The sequence below is a fragment of the Cryptotermes secundus genome, unplaced genomic scaffold (assembly GCF_002891405.2).
Source record: "Cryptotermes secundus unplaced genomic scaffold, Csec_1.0 scaffold215, whole genome shotgun sequence".
Lineage (NCBI taxonomy): Eukaryota > Metazoa > Arthropoda > Insecta > Blattodea > Kalotermitidae > Cryptotermes > Cryptotermes secundus.
In genome coordinates, this window is record NW_019743150.1 from 736,453 (window position 1) to 761,581 (window position 25,129).

Below are 25,129 nucleotides of genomic sequence, written 5' to 3' on the forward strand. Positions count from 1 at the left end.
GTACAATAGGCCAGAAGTGGCCGCAGTACAAAGGACTTAATACCACCCCACTAGCAATAAAACAATAAAATAATGAGAAAACAATGTCTTGATGCCGGCATGACATTGCCACACTGTATAACGTATGCTTTAATGCAATTATGTGAATTCGAGAGTGACATTCAGTATCTGCGCGTAGCTTACGAATTTATCTCTTTACACAGTTTGTTATATTTGTAGCAGAACTGTCTACAGTTCATAATGAGAGACTAGTTAACGTTGGTTAGGTATCACTGCCTTATGAACCGGCGCCTTGATCACGGTCTCTGAATGCTGCAGTTGAAAATGTGGGCGAAGGATTCCGTGTAGTAAAGGGAACAGACGGCCGCGTTATTGTCATATGTCATCTCAGCCACTTTGAATTCTGGGTTGATGGACACCTGTCACAAGAACAATGACATTAGCTGTGTTTGTTAGATATGAGGCTACTTAACCCCTTGGCATACATTGACGGCTGTGAGACGTCAGCCTGTTCGAGTTGTTAGCGTATTTAACTGTTGTAAAACGCAAAAGAAAACTCCGTGGCCTGTAGTCCGCAAGCTAACCGACCAAGCTACCGCTGCTTGTGGCGAAGTTAGTGCCAAATTTAGCGGATAGAGGTTGTCACGTGGTCAGCGCAACGGATCTCCACGGCTGTTGATCTCGGTTTTCTAGACCGGGGCCGCTATTTCCTTGAAATAGCTCCTCAATTATCCTCATGAGTCTGAGTGAACCCCGTTCCAGACCCACTACTTCTCAGAAAATCTGGTAGCGTCGGGAATTCAGCCCGGCACTTCTGATTCTGTAGCGAGAAAATCTGAACACTAGACCACAGAGAAATAGAAATAACTTACTTACTGCAGAATAAATTCAGTAAACTCGTTTGTTATCTTCATGAATATGTTGAGGTACGAGAATTATTTTGCATTTGATGATATACTCGTACAAGGGCATAAAGCAGACCAAACGGTATGGAAGGAGATTAACGACATTGTATAAGCTGCTGAGGTGTTACATAGCGTCGAAACCGAACGGAAAAAAAACGCAAAAAGAAACAAGTTTTCTTTGTTGCTATCTTCTGACAAATAGCTCACCTTGAAGGTGTACATCCCTGGGTTCAGTTCTGAAATATCCACCCACTGACAATCAATATTGTGCCGATAGATGTCAGAACAGTTGACAGAGATGCCCTGATCACCAAAATTGGCGCAAGCATAAAATGGCTTTACTCCTGGCATACACTGGTTATCCTCTAAACAGAAAGATGCCTTGTGTCCTTCTGCAACTTTAACACCTTTTGAGTCCATTACATCGAACGTTGCAAACACTTCCATGCTGTGATAGTGCCTGGAAAAAGAACAAGGTCATTTAATTGATTGCTTGGTTCGTGCTGAACACAAGTCCCCAATCATTCTTGAGTGTGATCGGATCAGACAATACCTGTACTTAACATTTTCCATGTTACAAACATGATATCTCGTTTAGAAATACTGGGTTGTCTAATATGAATATATTTAATGTTTGCCAGTGTTAGTGATAAGAATATTTGTCACATTTTGCTGTTCAGCTAACTTGAAAGTTATTTGTTTCTATGTAATTATGTTACCATACAGATGCATTTGAAACTGAAAGTATATTTTTCGAAACAATTAATTTCTCAAATTGGAAGGAAATAGTTTAACACCCTCATATTATTCACTCATAAAATATTTTAACGAATACAGTGCATTAAGTAATTTACTAAGTTACAGAATACTTCTCGGAGTTACAATATTTTAAAACTTCGTCCATTGCCAGGTATTCTAAACAACACAACATTTTGGAAAACGGATGTCTTTTCCTTCTCAGGTGAAAATATAGGAGGCACCTAGTCTTTTGGGAAAGAACTGGACCCGACTTACAAAACAACTACTTTTTAAAACTCCAGTTTTTCAGCAGCTGACTCATATGTGGCATTGTTGGAACTCCCACAAGTGTTCCAGCATCCTACTCACATGTGGCGCTGGTGGAACTCCCACGAGTGTTCCAGCATCCTACTTACATGTGGCACTGATAGAACTCCCACGAGTGATCCGGCATCCTACTTACATTTGACACTGATAGAACTCCCACGAGTGATCCGGCATCCTACTTACATTTGACACTGATGGAACTCCCACGAGTGATCCGGCATCCTACTTACATTTGACACTGATAGAACTCCCACGAGTGATCCGGCATCCTACTTACATTTGACACTGATGGAACTCCCACGAGTGATCCGGCATCCTACTTACATTTGACACTGATAGAACTCCCACGAGTGATCCGGCATCCTACTTACATTTGACACTGATGGAACTCCCACGAGTGATCCGGCATCCTACTTACATTTGACACTGATAGAACTCCCACGAGTGATCCGGCATCCTACTTACATTTGACACTGATGGAACTCCCACGAGTGATCCGGCATCCTACTTACATTTGACACTGATAGAACTCCCACGAGTGATCCGGCATCCTACTTACATTTGACACTGATGGAACTCCCACGAGTGATCCGGCATCCTACTTACATTTGACACTGATAGAACTCCCACGAGTGATCCGGCATCCTACTTACATTTGACACTGATGGAACTCCCACGAGTGATCCGGCATCCTACTTACATTTGACACTGATAGAACTCCCACGAGTGATCCAGCATCGTACTCACAAGTGGCACTGATTGAACTCTCACAAGTGTTCAGCATCCTACTCACATGTGACACTGATTGAACTCCCACAATGTTCAGCATCCTACTCACATGTGGCACTGATTGAACTCCCACAAGTGTTCAGTATCCTACTCACATGTGGCACTGATGGAACTCCCACAAGTGTTCAACATCCTACTCACATGTGGCACTGATGGAACTCCCACAAGTTTTCCAGCCTCCTACTCACATGTGGCACTGATGGAACTCCCACAAAAATATTTCGGCATCCTACTCACATGTGGCACTGTTGGAACTCCCACAAGTGTTCCAGTATCCTACTCACATGTGGCACTAATGGAACTCCCACAAGTGTTCCAGCATCCTACTCACATGTGGCACTGATGGAACTCCCACAAGTGTTCCAGCATCCTACTCACATGTGGCACTGATGGAACTCCCACAAGTGTTCCGGTATCATGGGTCTGAAGTCGGAAGTTCCTGCGTTAAGGATGCGGGCTGTGAATCTGAGAAGTCGCCTCGTCTCCAAGTGCCAGTTCACAGAGTTGTCAGTCTGCAACTTGTAGGCCGCAGACGCAAGACAGTTCTCCTCCATGGCACACTGCAGGAAGTACAGCTGTCGGTCCTCTAAATGTGCCGTGCGCATTATTTCAAGATGGTCGATTACTAGATCCGCCATTACTGGAACATGTCAGTTTCATCTGTGCAAATTTGTAAATTTTCAAATTTGTAAAATGGAAGCATAAGGGGAATGTCGTATTCAACAGTTAGTACAGTCCGTCTCCGAGACTTCAAAATGGATCAGATTAGATGTGACTTACGGCAACCAAGAACAACATAGCACCGTGCTTTATTTACATAATAAACCGTTGGGATAACGCAGTCGGTATAACGACTGACTATGGACTGGACGGCCGAGGGATCGGTGTTCAAGTCCCGGTAAGGACAAGAATTTTCTTTTCTCCATGACGTTCAGACCGTCTCTGGGGCCCACCCAGCCTCCTATCCAATGGGTACCGGGGGCTCTTTGCCCAGAGGTAAAGCAACCGAGGCGTGTAGCTGGCCACTCACCTCCTCCTAATGCCGAGATAAAGAATACATGGATATATACATCCACTCCCCGTACGCCTTCATGACGTAGTGCTTAATTAATTAAGCACAGGGACAACTATTTGTTACTATACGCTATATTCTTCATCCCTGAAGATGGAAGCAGAATATTTCTCTGAAATCCCCACTAATATTTACCTGATGTGCAGACGACACCTGCTATATTTTCTCGTTTTCCTGGACAAGAGACCTGTCCCATCTGATCGTGGAGGCAGTGCGACAATGCAGATTCGTCACCATGACACTGTACACCGCTCAGCACCATGGAGGAGGCGTTACCGCCGAAGAAGTCGGTCTGAATAGCGTCGTTGGCATATCCCAGATCTAGCTGTCGGCAGACCACCATGGCCTCAAAGACACTCCAGCCGTCCCCACACACCAAGCCCCAGGCTGTAACACCAGAAACATGTTCGTTGCACTGTGTTGCCGATGTTTTCCGGGTACGTTATGCCTCCGTCTTCAGTAGAAGTTTAGTCAATGTTCATCTATAGACAGATTTTGGTTCAAAGGAACCCGTGAGAGAGGAGAATAAGGTAACGGGCCCCCGCAAAGCCAGGAGCTAAGAATGACTGTGCTGTCGAGGACCAGCAGCAGTGAACAGGGAAATATTATTAAACCATGAAGACCAGCTAACGTTACTCATCTCTACGCAGAAGATGGAGGCAGAATGTACCTCCGAGAAGTCAGCAGTAGTGACCATATATGGAGCAAAGACACGGCAAGAGCAGAACTGAGAGCAAGAATGAATTATCACGAGAGCCTGAAGCCAGTAGAAACAAGGCTGTCTTTTGAGTTAAAAAACACTTAAGAAAGGCTTTCCGGAAATTGAAAGTAACAGAAGCTAGTGTTAACATAAATTAGGAACTGCTTCCTTCCTATTCATACATGTCGTCGAATGATATGTCAGTGCTGACGATTAACGCCATCTCCCACACACAACACGCACAAATTGTAAGCTGTCTTCTTTTTGTAGTATATTACATTTCGCATGTCCACATTAAAATACTATCAATACTCACAGAAGAGACTAGAAAATAAGACTGATCGCTCGTCCGTGAACTCTTACATAACGTACGTTTATACAACGTGTTATCGCTTGAGAGATCGTTACTGTGGTAAAAAGTCGCGTAATTTTATATTTTTGACCGCATTGTTACATTATTATTTATATAAAAATAAATTTAAGGTTCTACTTTAAATTTGGCTCTCACCTCAGAATTCTGACGACGACCATATTGGTGTTATTAGTGATAGTAAACAGGAAAGTACAGAGACAGGAAGGCCTTTAGAACATGTTGTTCATTCAAAGTTTCGTGAAAAAAGCATTCATCGATTCACAGGTTTTTGAGCGGAGAAAGACAGGTGTGACGCTATAAGCGCTGTTAACCTTCCCATAAAGCAAGAAAGAATACAAATTTTGCTGTAAACTGACCCAGAAGAAAGATTTTGCAGGCCTCAGTTTAACTTTTGAAAGATTGTGGTATGTGCCCGATAATTTTGGATTTAAAATAAACTACATCGTGTATGCAGTGGAATATACATATTGACCCAAAAGCAGTAAAGAATCAGTACACTTGTCTTCTAATTATTATCTTATTTCATCGCAAATAACGCCTAAGGAAGACATAATTTCCCACCAGAGCGTGTAACTTTGATCCTACACGCTTTCTCGCTACAATTCAGCATATGTTCGGCGCCTGAAGATAAATTAACAAGAAGTAGACAGCTCACGTAAACAGATTATAGAGCCTTGAACATATTTTTACAAGACCTCTCTAAAATATCTCTTACATAATTTACAGCTTTAGCTGTGACAGGGTGATTACTAATCTCGCTTCAACAGCGGTCTCTTTTTTTAAACAAACACATTTCTTGACAGCCATCTCCGTAGTTTTATATACAGTGTGTTCCCTCTTTTATGGGATACAGAACTGGATTGGCATGACTCTAGAGACTATTATTACGTAGAGTTCCTTTAGTTAGAAGTCAATTTGGTTGTCTTTATAATTGCACTGTGATGTTCCAGTAACTGATCTCTCATCCGTTCAGTCGGTATTTGATGCTGTTGCCCTTATCATCACCAATATTGTATATGTGTATTCCCCAGTACGTTCCAATTATCATATGTAAAATTATCGGGCACCATTATATACGGGGCACGTGGTATTGTAGTTAATAGACGCACTATGCTGCAAGTCGGAAGGTCAAGGTTTCGATTCCCGATGAGATTCGTCCATGATATGTATGCAGTGTCCGTCTTTTAGTGCACCCAATTTCACTTGTTATTTCACAACATGTTTCGGCACTACAGTGCCATCATCAGGTGCTCCATTTACGTTAATCTATTTCATTGCTTGCCATTATGTCCTTGTAAAATTTAAAAAGTATTTAAAAATGTTCGTCAATTATAATAAATATTTATATACTAAAAACTTGTTAAGATTATTTAGCTTATCTGTCCCAATTCTAACACCGCGCATAGTTTCACCACTATGGGAGTCGTTCCTGTTACTCTCAGTGTATGTCGTGTCTCGTGTTGTGTGTTCCCTGTTTGGTTGCGGGTGTTGTAACAACAAGTTTTTAGTATATAAATATTTATTATAATTGACGAACATTTTTAAATACTTTTTAAATTTTACAATGACATAATGGCAAGCAATGAAATAGATTAACGTAAATGGAGCACCTGATGATGGCACTGTAGTGCCGAAACATGTTGTGAAATAACAAGTGAAATTGAGTGCACTAAAAGACGGACACTGCATACATATCATGGACGAAAATCAGTGCAACAGGACGCTAAAATACAACACAAGATGAGATTATTTGGTTTTTCGATTGATCTAATCCTTTCAGCCGCACTGTGGCCCTGGGATCGATTCAGCGTCTAACAGAAATGAGTACCAGGAGTCTTCCTGGAGGGTAAAGGGTTGTCGGGGCGTCAGATTGACAACTTTACCGTCATCTGTGAGCAGATTGTCTAGAAAATGTGGGAGCTTCGACGTCTCACAACCCTATGGACCTCCACCGCTTGTTACAAGGAAATCTTCACCTTTGTTTTACCATTATATGCAAAAGAGTTGCAGGTTTAATTGAACAGTACTGTGTATGTATAAGACTTGGACACAACGTCTTTGTATGATTGTAGTCCCGCTGAAGAAAGGAAATAATTTTGCTGACCTGAGTCTCCGAATTTGACTTCGACTCGTCCTTCTTCAGGTACTCTCCCTCCGGCCAGTCTGATTGACATGCTGTGTTCTGTAGCGTCCTGTTAAACAAAAATAAAACAAAACAAATTCAAAGAAAGAAGTTCTGGGGAGAACTATCTACTTTCATTACGTACTATTTCAAACGACACGGATGGCATAGAAAGGCCACATCTAAGAGTTCTTCTGTTATTTCACGAGTGTATTCGTTGCCGCGGGAGCGTGTATACATAACCATTGCCTAGCAGCAGGGTTAAAGGAGGACACACAGACGGCACGGTAATGTCATAAGCCTCATTTTTTTTTAAATAAGGAAAGTATGCTAAACGTTTCCGATGTCACGTTTTGATGTGTGCATCAATCTAAATCTAAAGGCAAAGCTCTCCTTGTTAATTAAGCACCGCTCTATGTAGGCTTATGAGGGGCGCGACACCACGAGCTTGAGAATTGGCCTCTGCTATGTGACGCCTCCAAACTCTCTTTTCGTTTCTCACTTTAAAAACTCGACAAATAATGGGCTTCAGTAATTAGCTCTATATCCCGGCCGCTTTACCACCATGAAAAGAGGCTGAGTGGGCCCCAGAACCGGTTCCCTTATGTAGGGAGTTTCGAATACCTCCACAGTAACCCCGTCGTAGGAGAAGGTGAAAAGGTAACCCAGTGCCTAGGGGTATAACTGGGCCACCCTGTTCCTGGGGGCTATACGTGTAAATACGGAGTCCCGGCTCTCCAGGTTGGGGACTCTCGAATCGGAGACAGTAAAATATGGCCGTGAGTCCCGCGGGACTCGGACCCGAGAATGACTGCTCTAGCAACAATTGTAAACGACAGACCCCTCCTCTCTTCAGAGAGGATGTTACGTATGTACTATGACAGCAATTGTTCAGTTGAAGAATTACTGGTCGTGAGTCTCAAGGGGTTGTCGCCAAGACGAACTCTTTGGCGGTAAATTTACAGGCGTAAAGTAACTGTGACGCTGACCAGAGCCAGTCTGGACGCTGTCCCTTCTGGAAATCGAAACTAAATACCCAGTACGTGTTTTAAAGTACTGATCACCACAGAGACTGCAGCTCACTCTGACGTTGCCTGTTGTGAACCTTTAAAATAAAATTTTACTCTTCGCGTGAAGGAATTCCAAACCTCGTCAAATTGCCTAGAATATTTTGATCATTAGTCCGATTGCTGTGGATAATGGGCCACTTCAATGTGATCATAACTGTGTGTGAGTTTTAGCACGAAGCAATTTATGTTTCTCTTGCTACAAACATATACATTGCGAATTATGTCATTAAGGTTAACCTTCAAGATGTTTATAATGTATTCACAGCAATGATGACTAATTGTGACGATCAGAGTGGCCGCGCGGTCTAAGGCATGAACCGTCTCCGCTCGCTCGAACACTTGGTTCGTAGGTTGGTTTCGCATTTGGGGCATGGATATCTGTGTGCCTTTATTCCGTGTTTATGTTGTCCTGTTGCGAAGGGCTGATCCCCCGTCTAAGTAGTCCTACTAACTGTGTAAAAGATCAGGAAACTGAAAAAGCGGCCAAGGTCCAAAAGAAGTCTGTAGAGCCGTCGATAGATGACTAATTGTCCACGTCAGCTGTAATTTGTATTTCGTGATGTCAGGTTGACACTTAAAGAGAAACTGGTAAAGAAGGAAGATAAAACGAACTACACAAAGAAAGCAAGAAAGAAGGAAAATAAGTACGGATTGAAGGAAGAAAGAGAAAGACAAACGAAAGAGAAGGAAGCATAATAGAAAGACAAACCAAAGAAAAGCGATTTCTGATATTTTTACTAGCACTTAGAACCAACTCTCAGTACCTTTATGTTACTAGTATCTCAGCCGGTCTAGAAAACCAAGATTAACGGCCGTGGGGATCCGTTGCGCTGACCACGCGACACCCTTTGTCCGCTAAAATTGGCACTAACTTCGCCGACAAGCGGCGATCGCTCAGTCGGTATAGTTCGCTTGCTGACTACAGACCACAGAGTTTGTTTTTTTTTTGTTTGATTGTCTTTTAAGTTCCAGTATCCTCTTCAGTTGTTTTTTTCGCGAACAATTTTAATTGCGTCTCTTGCTTAAAATACGAGATACGGTTGAACATTGAAACACATGTACAGATAAAAAAGTAAAGATATATAGATATACTTTAATTCTTATAAGAGGCTCTTTCTTCGGTGGCTTGGGCGTGGTAGTTGTTTCTTCAGTGGCTGTAATTTCTGGTGACAAGCAGACGACTCCTGCTGCTTCGCTGCTGGTACAGTCATTGGCGCCCCAGCCATCAAAACGACACGCCGTCAAGTTTTTCTCATCTCCTGTGCAATACAAGTTGTCCATCCAGAAGCGCCCTGCGTTAACAGAAGCATCATCACTGTTAAAACATTGATGTTGCTCAAACGGGTGATCAAGCTTCTGGAATGTATCCTAATTAGACTTTTCTTTTTACTGCCAGCCTCTAAAATTTAACGGTTTAAAGCCCAGTGGTTACTATATGTACCACCCGCTTTAACAAACTAAAACTCTGCATTCTGACCACAGAGTGTGTGTGTTCCGTATGGTTCTCACAATAAACAGCGACTCTTTCCCTAAACAGCATTAACCGGTTGGGCTCTGTAGCGGGGACGCATTGCGCTTCCTGTGAGGTACGGACTGAATTCGTCTATATAGACGAAATTTAGTCTAGTGGACTTTCCCGAGTGAAGGCGGGGTCGAATACCTCCACTGCAGCCCTGCGAGTCGTAGGAGGCGACGAAAAGGGAACCCATTGCCTGGGAGAATAACCGGGCCACCCTGTTCCTGGGGTGAGTTTCAAATCTGAGACAGTAAAATGTGGTCAGGAGTACCGCGGGACTCTGTCCTGAGAATGACTCTTCTGGCGAGGACCAGCAGCAATTGTAAACGACAGACCCGTCCTCTAGTTAGAGAGGATGTTACTTGATTATGCCGCAAATGTTCAGTTGGTCGTGAGTCTCAAGGGGCTTGTCTCCGAGACGAACTGATTATCGGTAAATCGGCAGTCGTAAAGTAACCCTGTCTCTATCTTAATCTAGTTTTAAATTCTGATTTCAATGCAATGACTTGAAATTTACTTCAGGAAAGGAACTTTCCCGTTTCCCGGCACCATTCACATATCTTTCCACTTCTGCTTGCAGCAATTCAAAATTACGAACATTTATACAGTGGTTCGATCTGACAGACGCTGGCATTTCTAAATATTTTTAAAGGTTGATTTGAAGCACCTTGGCACTCTACATTAATTTTGTTAACGTTTTAGATTTTGAAGCTTTGACAGCAAATAAATACACTGAAATCCTCTCTGACGATTAGCCGTGTAAAAGTTGAATTACTAACCAACGTTTCGGAGACTTACTCTGTCTCCATCGTCAGGACCATAATTACTGGTTGGTTATCATTCATTACGAAAATTTGTGTTTTGGAGGTCCTTATTTCAATTCCTGTTTCCCTTCAGTAAAATGATATATATTTGCCTACATCAAAACCTTACATACCCGTTCATAATTATCTTCTTACCCCTTCTTCTGTCATATGTAGTACGTCATTAAAATTACAATAAATAATGTCACAATACATAACTATATTTTATACATGGAAGAATGTGTGCAATGTATACACATCGAGCAGGTTAGCTCAAGGAGTTTTGACACTTACGTGATCGAGAGATACATGGACCAATGCACTGTCTTTTCTGAGTTTTACTTGGTTTTACTCAGTCGTTTATAACTATCTTTCTATGTTGCATACGTAACCTAAGAGTCATAAAATAGTCCGAACGATGGAGCAAATTACGTTTCTCCTCAATAACTTCAGAAAAATATCGGAATAATACAATAAAATAGGTCACGGTCTCTTCCTTCCGTGTTATTTCTAATTTGTTACGTACCGTCACTCAATAATCTAGCGCTGTATAGTTCGAGTTATTAATGTTGTTGATAAATAGGATGAGAACAAATAAAATAAAAACTATACAGGGTGAGGCAACTTACTTCTCGAGGGTCCGAACATGGAACTGTGGGTGACTCTGTACGGACGTTCATAGCCAAGATGGCGGCAGACTACCATGGCCTCGCGCATGTCCCATTCGTCGTCGCACACACTCCCCCACTTCCCCATGTGGTAGATCTCCACGTTTCCTGAAAGCAGACTCCAGATATTGGCTTCACTGATGCTGAAAATTATGTCGTATGCTTCGTTTTGGTTTCTTTGATGCACTGGATCTCAACAAGATCCATTAACAACCTTTGAAAAGTGTTTTGGGATATGAGCGTGTGGGTCATCTAAATTGATATTTGAGACACTTCCAGACATAACACGGAGAAAGTACCAGCAGAAATGAGAGAATAAGTTCTGGGAAGAATTAACTGCCAACTATCCTTTGATATCACACGTACTGCATAGAAAACAAAAAAATAAAGCACTGACACAGTACACACAGAAATCAAAGTGATCTCGTAAGCCTCCTAACAAAAATTGGGCGGGGGTGGGATACACAGGCATATGGACAGATATAGACGGATAGGAAGACAGTAAAGTGATTCTATAAGCCTTCTTTTATTAAAATAAGGAAAATAAACAAAAAAGTGGTACAGTACGTTTCTGTGCTTAATTAAACAACACGCCATGAAAAACATGGGGAAATGCAGTCTGTAGGTCCATACATTCTTAACCTCGACACCAGAAGGTGATCTGTAGTCAGCATTACTCGTACGTTCAGAGCCTTCCGGAGAAACATCCCCCCAGTGTCCATTGAATAGAAGGCTACTTTAGCCCCAATCAAAACTCAATTCCTCGATCGTCCATCCCGTAGCATAGACACTACTGAACTATGCCGGTTTCGAGAAAAGAATAAATACATCAGTGCAAATATTATGACATAAATTTTTGGAATAAAGTGACAAGGCCTTACCACTGAACTCCATCTACTGCCAAAAATGGTGGAGCTATACCTCCACTCCCCTACGTCTTCTTGGCGTAGTGCTTATTTAATTAAGCACAGGGAGAACATTAGAACTGCATAATGAGGAGCTTCATAACTCGCACTCTTGACCAAGTATAATTAGAATGATCAAGATGAGATGGGCATGGCATGTAGCATGAATGGGGGAAAAAGAGTAGTGCACTTAGGATGTTGGTGGAAAAGCCAGAAGGAAAGAGACCACTGGGAAGACAAGACGTAGGTGGGGAAAATAATAAGAATTGTGATTGGTCAAGAATTTGGAAATGTGTTACGGTGGCCTGTGCCTAGCAATTGAAGGTAGAAGTAAAGGTAAAGTTGTCCCTGTGCTTAATAGTTTAAACATTATACCATGAAGACATATTGGGGAATAGAGGTATAGCTCCACCATTCTTGATCTCGTCACTATATGCCCCTTTACCCCAGGAGAAATATCCTTCGATACCCATTGGATAGGAGGCTGGTTGGGCCCCAGAGCCGGTCTTAGTTTTATGGAGAAGAGAAAAATCTTGCCTCTGCCGGGAATCAAACCCCAGCCGTCGCTATACCTACTACTATCCCTGCTGTGCTCACTGGAGGTACTGAGGAAAAGGGTAAAAGTCCTGGTGATTCTCTCCGAATAGAATTTTGGACAGATACCGCTCGTGCGTTAGTAAGGGCAAGACTTGACCCAGTGAACTACAGACTTTGTCTCCAGAGGGAAGGAGGGTTACAGCATGTCAGACCACGTGCTCATCTTCAGGGAACAGATGTTCGAAGGCGAAGCTGGGGCACAAGAACTGCACGCATCGCTGCGTCACTGAACATGTAAATGCCAAGGACAATTCTAACACGGTTTGGTAGATATTTTGTGGGATGTGCTGTTGAGAATTCTGAAACATATCTTCGGAGAAAAGTAAGAAGTATATGTCTACATGTTGCACACACATATACATACATACACTGGGACTTCTGTATATTGTGGCACGCCGTAGCGTAGTTGGTTGAGGCACTATGCTACAAGCCGTGGTTTCGAATCCCGATAAGGTCATTGGATTTTTCAATTTACCTAATCCTTCCAGCCGCACTATAACCCTGGTGTAGACTCAGTCTCTAACAGAAATGAGTACAACGAATCTTCCTCGGGGTAGAGGGCGGCTGGTGCGTAAGGCTGAAAACCTTACCGTCATCTGTGAGCCGATTGTCTAGAAAATGTGGGCGCCTCGACGTCTCACAACCGTATGGGCCTCCACTGCCTCTTACAGGGATATAGCTTTACCTTGCCTTTACCCGCGACCGTACACAACACGTTTACATTTTTAGAGCATCGTGGTAACTTACGTACCGTATGCTTCAACATTAAGATGTTCCGTATTTTGCTCATTGTGTTCGTATGCTTCCCAGAATATGGACAAAGTTTAGCATTATGACACAGTGCAGTCTGGTAGGTGTTTACTCACGTTGTGGTTACTGTCTTCACGGTATGAGACAGACAGTAGGTTCACTACGACACAAGGATTTATGGTAGGTCTTTATCGACATTTCGGAAGAAACCGCAGCTTCCGTCTTCAGAGTAGAAGATGAAGACAACACATTCACTATAAGACTTTTATCTGTCAGATGATTACTTTTCATCCTGTGGCTTCTATCTTCAGGGTAGAAATGGGAGCAGTATATTTTCCGAAACATTGGTAACCACATACGAGACTATTACAAAGTTATGCAACCCAATTGAGAACAACTGCAACAAATCTTTCACTCACTCACTCACTAACTCACGGGGCTGAGCCTCTCTTGAGAAGCCGCCAACTGTGCAGCTACTCAAGAACTTCCAAGCATTTTATGGAATCCGAAGGTTTATTACCGTGTTCACTGGGTCCCGATCTTGAGCCGGATCAATCCAATCCATACCATCCCATCCTATCTCTCTAAGATCCATTTTAATGTTTTCCACCCACTACGCCTTGGTCTTCCCAGTGGCTCTTTCTTTCTGGCTTTCCCACCAAAATCCTATATGCATTTGAAATCGCTAGACTTGAAATTAGTGGGCAGTTCCTAGAATAGAGTTTAATTTCGCGCTAAGAGACTCTCATATACGACTTGAAGGACCCTGAGGCAATGCCCGGACAGTTAGACGAGTCAGACCACCCGCCACGCAGGTCATTCCCCCGCAATGTACAATTTGAGGACGGGTTCAGGCGTTTCTATATATACACTGCGTGGGCTGCAGTAACATTACATGCCGACATGCAGGTTGGAAAGTTGAAGGCCTCGTTCCCCATCGCAATCCACGTGTCTGTCCCTCTTAGGAAGGATTAGGAGCTATTTTCATAAAGCTTATTTACGGAGTGAAACATAGCAACATATATGAAGATAATGTCTGCCATTAATCTGGTATCAATGCCTACGCCGTTGAAAGTTACTGTCTTCTTTCATGTAACGCAGTGTAGTCCTGTAGAAGCTAACCGACGTTTCGGATGAAAATATTGTCTCCATATTCAGAGTCGAACATATGTAAAACAGGCAGCCCATTTCGAGTCAGCAGTGTTACCGCTTGAGCCATCGTGGTCCGTTGCTCTGCCATAACTAAAAAAGGCCACAGTGCGATTTTTCATAAGATTTTAATTTTCGTTTTCATAGCGTCCAGACCGGCACGGGGGACGCATAGAACCTCCTGTACAATTTTTACCGCGAGCTGTTTCAAGTGGGATAAAGCGGCAAGGGCGTGAAGCTGACCACTCACCTTCATCTGAAGCAGAAGTTAAGAATGGTGGAACTTTGCCACCAATTTCCAATATGTCTTCAGTGTGTAGTGCTTAAATAATTACGTAGAGTGGTTACTTTTATCGCCACGAAAAAACCGAATATCTCGTATCGAATTGTAAAGTTTATCATCCCTGTATCTCATTCATGAATTTATCACTTCCTGCTATAACCAGATTATCCGCTGTTTTCCTCAGTCCATGGTACATTATAATAAATACGACGTACAACGAAAAGCACCTGAAGATGGCACTTTTGCGCTGAAACATGTAGTGCAAGAGAGAAGAGTAAGGTGAATAAATGTATGCACTGTAAGACGGTTAGAATAAATCATGGACATAATAAATTACTCTTATACATATTCCTGTATGCTCCCAAAATACAAGTAATTATACACAACAATCCTTTCACTTCCGTTTCGTCGCTACACAAATTGAGCAAAGAGGTGAAGCTATTTCTGTAACGGGCCGTGGAGGCCCAAAGGATTGTGAGTCGTCGAGGCTCACACATTTTCTAGACAGTTGGTTCACAGATGGCTTTGAGGTGGTCATCCTTACCCGCCGGTCGCCCTTTACCCCCAGGAAGATTCCTGGTACTCATTTCTGTAAGAGGCTGAGTTGACCTCAAGGATATAGTGCGGCTGGAAGTATTAGGTAAACTGAAAAAGATCCAATGACCTCATCGGGAATCGAAACCTTGACATTCCGAGTTATAACATAGTGCCTCAAACAACTACACCTCGTGCCCCATACACAAATTGAGTAGTTGATGTAACGTCTTTATGTAGGCCTACAAGCAAATTACCAGTTGCCAACATCTTCACAGGCTCACCAAGACTCCGGTGAGAAGCTGCGGATTCTTCGTGTCTAGATCGCTGATCCAGACAGTAAATATGCACAGAGAAATGTTTTGCTAGCCTCTACATACGCCTGAGGACAAACTGTAAGCGTCATGAGCATTTCCGAGAACATCTTCAGGTTGTTTACTCTCCGACAGACGCCCAGCTCTCGGGAAACCTTCACAGAGAAGCCTGATGAATCGAAACGTTTATCGACTCTGAAGTAACTGTGTGCTCTTTCAATTGTTCTTAAGTCGATGACCGGGATTTGACGCCAAAGAGTCTAGTAAACGTTTACCGACGTTTCAGAGGCGTTCTACCTATATCTTCAGGGTCAAAAATAAATAAATTAAGCAAGTAGCCGTCATAAATATATCTCTCTTCTGGGATATGACGTCATGCAGTCCGCCAAAAGTCGGGCGACGTTTCGGAGGAGCATGAACACACGAGATCTGCTTGCTACCTGCTTCATGCTGGCTTCGTGATTGTCTTATTCGTCCACCCTGGATGTGGAGGCATGTTCGTCGGAAAATCTGGTACATATTTATCAAATTGTACGGCGTCACCGAACAACTGGGTTCAAGTGGTGATAATTTTGACTTATATTCCGAAAGCACCCGTTTCAATTCACGGGCTGGGACAGACACAATTCTGCTTGATTTTTATTTTTGTATTCCTCAGTATTTCCAGGTAATTGAAGACCTACTTGAATGTTAAAGTAGCGGCTCCGGTCTAGAAAACCGAAATTAACGGCTGTGGGGATTCGTTGCCCTGACCACGCGACACCCTCTAACCGCAAACGTTGGCACTAACTTCGCCGACAAGCGGCGATCGCTCGTTCGATATAGTTCGCTTGCGGACTAACACCACGGAGATTTTTCTTCATTATTTCCAGGAAAATGCCGGGGTAATACTGCGGCGTATAGACACGTTGCTAAGTGGTGGCTCTGTAAACAGCGACCCTTTCTGGGCAACGGTTCGCTAAACACGTTCCCATCGCTAAGCGGCAGATTCTTAATAATGCAACAGTTGGATTACAACAATGGAAACGAGGTGTTTCTATATGGGCCACGCCGAGATGTTGTAAGTAAAGGATAAGGTTAGACTCAGTTGAGTTCTGTGTGGGAGGCTGTGGAGAAAGGAACTGAGAGCGTGAATCTGAAATATCTACACTGTTAGAAGCCGTTGCCAGGAAACGGATGGTGAATACACAGCATGCTAGAAAAGGCTTAGCGGGTGTTGTGGTGATTTGTGGCCATTAGACGTGTTACTGTAATCGCTTGTAGTTCCCAGTCGTGTGTAAGTGGTCAATAAATCTATTTACCAGTCTTCATCTCGTCTATAGTATCACACACTACGTGACAATACTTTACAATAGGCCACTACCACTTCCTACCCAGTCTTTTTTTAATTTATTGCTTATCACAATATAAACATTCAGCGTCGTATAATTTGAATTAACGACAGCGTCGTTAAATAAAGGAGGATGAGATGGGCAGGGCACGAATGGGGGAGAAGAGGGATACATGTAGAATACTGGCGGGAAAGCCAGAAGGAAAGACACCACTGGGAAGACCAAGACAATATTAAATTAATATTAAAATTGATCTTAGATAGATAGGATGGGATTGGATTGATCTGGCTTAGGATAGGGACCAGTAGAGGGCTCTTTTGAACACGGTAAAGAATCTCCTGGTTCCATAAAATGCTGGGAAGTTCTTGAGTAGTTGCAGAATCGGTGGCTTCTCAAGAAGGGCTCACCTCCATGGGTGAGTAGGTCGTTAAGTAAACTAAAAGATAATCAAAAATACGTGGCGTCGCGTCCCAGAAGACAATAATCTTTACAGTAAATGCTGCAAGAGGGTCAAATCTTTCCTAAATTTCACCTGCTAAGTATCTGAAAAGACAGGAAAAGTCAAACGCGAAATATGCATTTCCTCTAAACGTAACCACTTCCGACAGGTTACACTCTGACACGATATTAGAAGGCTGTGGTTTTACTGTGATACGGTCAGTTGTGTTTAAAGCGCCTGCTTAGCTGGGCGTCAGTGGAGCTGGAGTGCGGGGTTCGAGTGGCGCCTACGCAAAACACGGAGCCTGGATGCGTCGTTTGGTACAGTGACTAGGCTACAGACTGGAAGACGGGAAGCCGTAGTTTGATTCCCTGCAGTAGGAAACGACAGTAATTCAAATCAGACCATGACAGTTTCCTGACACAGCCTTTCAAATTCATTATTTACTAATCATATATGGTATATAGTCTCAGGTACAGGCAACGTCGTTAAACAACCCATACAAATAAACCGATTGTCTCTAACTTTTAATATACCCTATCTCCACCATATTAATTAGAATGATAAAGTGTAGGAGGATAAGATTGACAGGGTATGTAGAACGCATGGAGGCGAAGAGGAATGTATATAGGAATTTGGTGGAAAAGTCAGAAGGAAAGAGACTACTAGCAAGACTTAGATATAGACGGGACGATAATATTAAAATGGATCTTAGGGAGATAGGTTGGGGTGATGAAGCGGCCTCCGTATTCTAGGGGTAACGTTCCCACTTCATGACTCAAGGTACGCGGGTTCAAACCCGGCGGAGGTCGTGGAATTTTTAAGGGAACAAGTCCTCCGGGAGGGACTTTAAGCCGTGTGTCCCGTGTTGTAGATTTACGGCACGTAAAAGATCCTCATGTCTCTAGGAGAAATCTGAGCAAAATTAGGCCAAAAAAAGTTTCCTGCCCAAGTAGTTTCCAATGCCTCCGATAGATGGGGAAGTTATCGGGTACCACTGCCAGTAGAGGGCGATACCTCGCTGGCAGAAAGGGGCGATAGCGGGCACCAGCATCGGTAGGGTATGGCGACAGTAGAAATTAAAGTGGGACGTACAATAGACTATTAGTCGCGGTGCATGGGGAAACCCACCCCCTCAATACTGAATGAACTGAATGGGTTGGGGTGATATGGACTGGGTCTCGTTCAAGGTGGGGACCGATTGTGTGCTCTTGTGAACACTATAATGAACATTTGGGTTCCATAAAACGTTGGGAAATTCTTGAGTAGCTGAGTAAATGGCGGCTTCTCAGCTCCATGGAGTTAGTTCAGTTAATCTACACCGTGCTATATGCCCCCTCACTCGTTCTGCGGTGCTATTTGGTTTGAACTAGATTATGTGAGTAATACAAGGCCATCTCTTCTTATAAGGCGTTCGAAATTACGAAGATAGAATGGAGAAAAGTACGTATAGGCCCAGATGGATTCGTGGTTCTCACAGCGTTGACTATGAAGATTTCTGCCTTCTGGAATTTAATGCCGTGTAGTTTGGTGAAAATCAACCGACGTTTCGGAGAAATTTATTTCCTCCATTTTAAGGGTTGCAGAACAAGACAAGAAGCATAGAGGAAGCCGAGTAACAAATTGGCAAAAAGCAGCTACATTCTGCCTGCTTCTTTGCTTAGTTTACTCTTCGATTGTAAAAGACTGTGCTATAGCTCAGACACTCAGTCGTCCCGCTTCCCACTGCGGCGGCCCGGGTTCGATCCCGGCCAGGTCGTGTGGGATTTGTGGTGGACAACATGGTACTTGGACAGGTTTTCCTCGCGTGCTTAGCATTTTGCCGCCAGATCATTTCATCGACTGCTCCTCATGCATCATCATCTAACATCCGGGGCTGGTAGAATAGGCCAGTAGTGGCCGACGTACCAAGTGGACCAGTCTCACCCCACCCAACCTCTACAGCGCTTTATTTGGCCCTGGCCACTTTGCTGTTTCTTAGTCCTATACACAGACGGTACGATTCCTTGGACGGGGGATCAGCCCGTCGCAAGGCCTCTATCTCTACACAGAATAACACAAACACAGAATAAATGCACACAGACATCCATGCCTCGAGTGGGATTCGAACCCACGATCCCAGCACTCGAGCGAGCGAAAATGGGGTTCATGCCTTAGACCGCGCGGCTACTTTGATCGGAGCAAAAAAAAAAATCGATCCTAAAGTTGGTGCCTACATGTTCTTCCGGGAAAGTCCTTTGATGTTCACCTGCATACATGGCTTTATGTATCAGAAAACATAACTCTTCTTGTACACTTCACTGGAGTTGAGCGTCTCATTTTGATCAATATGAACAGCCACTATGTCAACAAATGTGAAAATGGAATAGGCCTAATGAGGTAATCTCGCTGTGTCCACAGAAAGCCCCACATGCATCAGTCTATTTCGCTTACGAGTAATTCTCGAGAATACGCAAGCCGTATTGCTATTGAGTCCAGGAAATTGTGTTCAGGCGTTAAGATAGGAAACTGCAGAGCACTGGACGGGATTCAGGGTGGAACACCCAAATCGGGAAACTGGGAGCACTACACGTGATAATGACACCACCCATCAAGTGCCTTTGCTGGCTTCAGAGGATCACATGCAGTAAGAAGCACGAACACGAGTTGTGTGAGTCAGAATTGGTATATAATCAAAATCATGTTCATAACTGGAACTACAGAGCAAACTGATACAGCGCTAGTGCTATAGAATTGTATTCGGGAGATGCCTCGTTCGAATCTCAGTCGGGACCCAGTTTCTCTCGTGGTTCATTCAGTCCCTCCAGGCAAATGCCGGGATAATAACTCGATTAGACAACAGCCGTTTACTCCCTAATCCTTTAAAATTCATTATTATTCAATCATCCTGTCGTTCGAAGCAGTAGACTCAGAGTTAATGAGTGTCGTAAAATAAGCAACCTAAATATAAACCTTTTTGTGTCAGATATAATTTGGTGTTTCAGAAACTGAAAGCCAGATATTATTTTAACTTGCCTCCATGATGCGGAGTCCGTGGCAGTCGCTGTGATGATCAAGAGATTTCCTCTCTATTTACCCACGCCCTATTTCTTTAGTATCAGTTTTAATATTATCTTCCCGTAAGGTAAAGCTAAAGCTACTCTTGTAACAGGCCGTGAAGGCCCATAGATTTGTGAGACGTTGAGGGTCCCATATTATGTAGACAATCGGCTCACGGATGGTAGTAAGGTTGTCAGCCTTACCCGCCGGCCGCCATTTAGCCCCCAGGAAGATTCTTGGTACTCATTTCTGTTAGAGACTGAGTCAACTCCAGGGCCAAAGTGCGGAGGGAAGGATTAGGTCAATTAAAAAGAAATCCACTTCTTCGGGACTCGAACCCGCCACCTTCCGGCTTGTAGCATAGTGCCTCAACCAACTACGCTATCGCCCCCCCCCATTTTCTTCCCATGTATGCCTAAATTACCCCAAGTATTCTGTTCCCTTCTAGTATTCAGAACGAATTTTTCTTCTACGGATTTCTGAACTCCAACATCCATGCTATACATCAAGTCCATCTGAATGGAAATGTTTTAAACTTGATGTGACCAGTTTGAATCTCGGTCAGGTTACGAATTATTAAACTGGCCACAAATTGCACCCGCTCCGGTTCTTATTTACTTACAGTACTTGACTCCATTTCGTTCTATGATATATACCACTTTGAACTGAAATAACACCATTAAATCCTCTACGGATTAAATTGTGGGAAGAGAATTGTGGAGCATCCTGTCGGCACTATGGTTCGTTAGGTTATGACTAAGTCATTTTGATTTCAAGTCCGCTTGACCTGCGGTGCCATCAGAACTTCCATTTCGTCAACACTGTCTGAATTTATTGTTGCTAAATCGTTTGGCTTTTTTGTATAATAAAAGTAGAACAAGATAAAAAGCTACTTGTATGCATAAGCCCCGTGACCTGAAAATGTATAGGGTGAATAGAAGTAAAGCCCAGTTTATTCTTAGTCTCTACGCTAAATGGTCTATTCCACTTTTTGTAATCTTTCCTGAAAAAGAAATTTCGTTACCCGTTTCAAGGGCGGCTGAGTGCACAAGAATCTCTGAGAACATGGTGACGAAAGAAGGAAAATTTTACCCCACCCGGTAATCAAACCCAGTTGTTCAATCCATATTTAGTCAGTTTGCACACTTAGCTATCCAGGCCGTGTTCAGCTGAATGAATATTATTTTTTTTTTCACAGCTGCTGTAGACATGTATAAAAACATGAATAGTAATATGATATAATCAGGCAGAATCAGACTTTCTCCCGTAGTGTGGTCTTGTGAGCAATGTTCAAGTAGGCCAGTCGTTAACAGCTAAACATGGCACTTGTAAATACCTGACGAGTCATGACGATTTAGGTAAGTATTATGCCTTATGTGTAGGAAATAGCACTAATTCAAGAAACCGAGTCATGGCTGTATAAGCATTACATCCGGTGTGTAGGAAATGGCACTAATTCAAGAAACCGAGTCATGGCTGTATAAGCATTACATCCAGTCTGAAGGAAATGCCACTACCTAATTCAAGAAACCGAGTCATGGCTGTATAAGCATTACATCCAGTCTGAAGGAAATGTCACTACCTAATTCAAGAAATCGAGTCATGGCGGTATAACCATTACATCCAGTCTGAAGGAAATGCCACTACCTAATTCAAGAAACCGAGTCATGGCGGTATAACCATTACATCCGGTGTGGGGGAAATTCCACTGCCTGATTCAAGAAACCAGAGTCATGGCTGCATAATCATTACATCCGGTGTGGCGGAAATACCACTACATAATTCAAGAAAGGGCCGCGCCATAGCTCAAGCGGTTAGTCGCTGGCTTCCCACCGCGGCGGCCCGGGTTCGATCCCGGTTCTGATCAAGTGGAATATTATGGTGGACAAAGTGGCGCTGGGGCAGGTTTTCTCCGAGTACCTCGGTTTCACCTGCCAATCTTCATTCCACCAATTGCTCCACAGTCACCCTCACCTATCATCTGGGGCTAATACAATAGGCCAGAAGTGGCCGCAGTACAAGGGACTTAGTCCCACCCCACTAGCAATAAAGAGAAATTTCAAGAAACCTGAGTCATGGCTGTATAACCATTACATCCGGTGTGGGGGAAATGCCACTACCTAATTCAAGAAACCGAGTTACGGCTGTATAACCATTACTTTTTATGTGAAATAAACTCCAGTATCTGTTTTAAGGAAACGAGTCATATCTATTTAATCATTACATCTTCAATGTGAGGAAATGTCACTTCTTAACTCTAGGTCAAGTTATTAGTATTTTTTTTAATTCGCTTAGTGGGGGGTGGAGTCCAACTGGGTCCACTCAGCACAGCGGCCACTGATTGGCCTATTGTAGCCTGCCCTGGGTGATTATGATGATGGAGAATTTAGTGGAATGAAGATTGACAAGGGAAAACGAAGTACTCGGAGAAAAACCCATCCCAGAGCCACTTTCTCCACTACAAATCCAACTTAACCAGACCCGGGATCGAACCAGGGCCGCCGTAGTGGGAAGCCGGCGACTAACCGCTTGAGCTATGGCGCGGCCAAGTTATTAGTAAGTCACATCTGAAGTTAGGTCGCCAGTTGTTTGATGTAAATAACAGCTGATGTTTATTCGACTTAAAACACATTATCCAACCAATGAATACAATTACACAGTTGTTGCTCCAGAAATTTGAAGTGTGTGTTATGGCATGCACGCGTATTAAGAATTTGATGCCTCCGCTATTGTTAGGTTGGTATTTATGTTGATAAATATGGCGTCGGGGAGCGAATTACAAACGTGGGGATTAACAGCTTGTTACATTAAGACGCAATGTCCCACAGATGGTGCACTCTTTAGTGAAGTATAATGTGGGCTGGCTTCTATTAGCGTACCTTCATATTCTCCACGACCGTCTACTAGTCTGAGTATTCCTTCTTGCTTCTTCAGACGCCTCAAGTATTTCTTCACGAGGTGAGATTTCTTTTGTCGACTGTGTCTTGATATTGTGTGGTTTGGGTTTTGGTCTCTTGCGCAGTTCACACAAACAATAAAGATGAAGCATATGATTATCACCAAACGTAATCTTAGTTGAATGCATTCCATTTCGTTTGTCGACTAAAAATATCGTGTTTCAGTTAAGATGAGATTTTTAAAACTTTTGTCAAGTGAGTCATTTGAAGGTGTGTTAAGATCTGATTTACCTGAGATAATAGAGTCTTTTGTGGCAAATTAACGAACAATAAATACACATGTGTCGTTATTTTTTAAGATTATAAAGGAATATTTTGTATCTAAACTATATAAAATTATTTTTATACTTTTATAGTAATTATTTTTGCAATTTATATTAAATAATTATACAAAAATGAACTTGATCTAAAGATGTCCTCAAATCTACTAAATTATTTAAATTTAAATACCGTTATTAACACTTTATCTAATTCACTTGCAACTCAAACAGTCATCTGAGTAGTGAAGCGTTCTGTCTCTAATTTTGGGCGAAAGAGAAATAACTCGCTTTTTTTATTCTCGTCTTACACTGTCTCCACATACTTCCTATAACGTTACCTCACTTTCAAGTGTAAAGTCTCAGAATATGTTTTGTTCTAAGTCACATTTGAACTGCAGTGGTTTCAGTAACTTCAAACCCAGCGACCCCCCAAAAGATTATTGTCGTGGATGTAGTACACTTCAGCACTCAGACGATGGTATTCGAATGCATACCGAGTTAAAATATGTTCGATAATGAAATTTAATCTTGTGTAATGTTACAGCTTTCACTCGATGATCACATACAATTCTTCTGAGACATCGATTCTAGGTGTCACCAACTTTATTCTAACATCTGTCCATCCTAGTCACCACAAAGCTTACTGCTTGAGCTAAGAAGCAGCAACTGGTGATACAACCGGTTAATCTTGGTGAGATGGGTGTATAGAGATAGCCATGTGCTAGAGACCGGGGCAGGGGAGGGGGCTGGGGCCCAGTGAACTTGTGACATAACTCGTGCTGATGATGCAACCCATGTTGGTCAGGGTTGTCACTGAAACGTGAACATTTCGCAAAATTTCCCGTCCCAAGGGTCAGTTTCCAAAATCCAAGATGTTTTCTGAGCCGTAAGCCAAATGATCATGATTAAAATGGTCTGGACTAAGCGGAAATGTGTCTTATGCTAGATATACCACATATAACCAACTTAAAAGGAAAACCTGTTTTGTTTTTAAAAATTATCGAATACAAAATGTTTCAGTACGTTAGGATGAGTAGTTCTCGAGCAATAAGTAAAATAAAAACTATTGTGCGGGGGGGTTCAGGTGTCTGAAACCTCCCCAAAGAGGTCATCTGCTATCATAACAGATTTGTTCGAAATAGGAGCGAAGGTGTGGACATTTATGAAGAACAGACAAGCAGACACACATGAAGGATCTGAGGTCCTCACAGCGATGTTTATGGGTTTGCCATCTAGGATATAACCATCCTTTCGGGGGAACATATCGTCTCCATCTTCAGGGTCGAAGAATAAACCAAGCAAGAAATCAGCGTGAAAAACACACATTTCTTTGTGTGTAGACATGTAGGAATGGATAGATTTATTTGAACTTCAGGCTTCAGAAGGTTAATGTGGGGGGTAAAATGTTATGTTCCAGGAACCGACCATATTACACTAACAGACTGTGGAGTTGTGTAAATCCTGTTCTAGTCCATAAACCGGTTTACT

General features: G+C 42.8%; 2 protein-coding genes across 2 annotated transcripts in view; one reads left to right on the top strand and one right to left on the bottom strand.

Moving 5' to 3' along the window:
* Positions 1-24,310, bottom strand: LOC111873813 (lysyl oxidase homolog 2). The gene is made up of 8 exons (XM_023868798.2): positions 23,304-24,310; positions 11,045-11,191; positions 9,189-9,388; positions 7,009-7,096; positions 3,967-4,218; positions 3,138-3,399; positions 1,113-1,365; positions 1-419 (listed from the first exon to the last, which is right to left on the bottom strand). The coding sequence occupies exons 1-8, from the start codon at positions 23,512-23,514 to the stop codon at positions 297-299; spliced, it is 1,536 nt and encodes a 511-aa protein (XP_023724566.1). The 5' UTR covers positions 23,515-24,310; the 3' UTR covers positions 1-296.
* The window catches only part of LOC111873812 (G protein-coupled receptor kinase 2), a 42,262-nt gene continuing 40,458 nt past the window's right edge, over positions 23,326-25,129 (top strand). The window contains exon 1 of the mRNA XM_023868796.2: positions 23,326-23,382. The gene's annotated coding sequence lies outside the window, so the exon portion shown is untranslated. The remainder of the gene's footprint in view (positions 23,383-25,129) is intronic.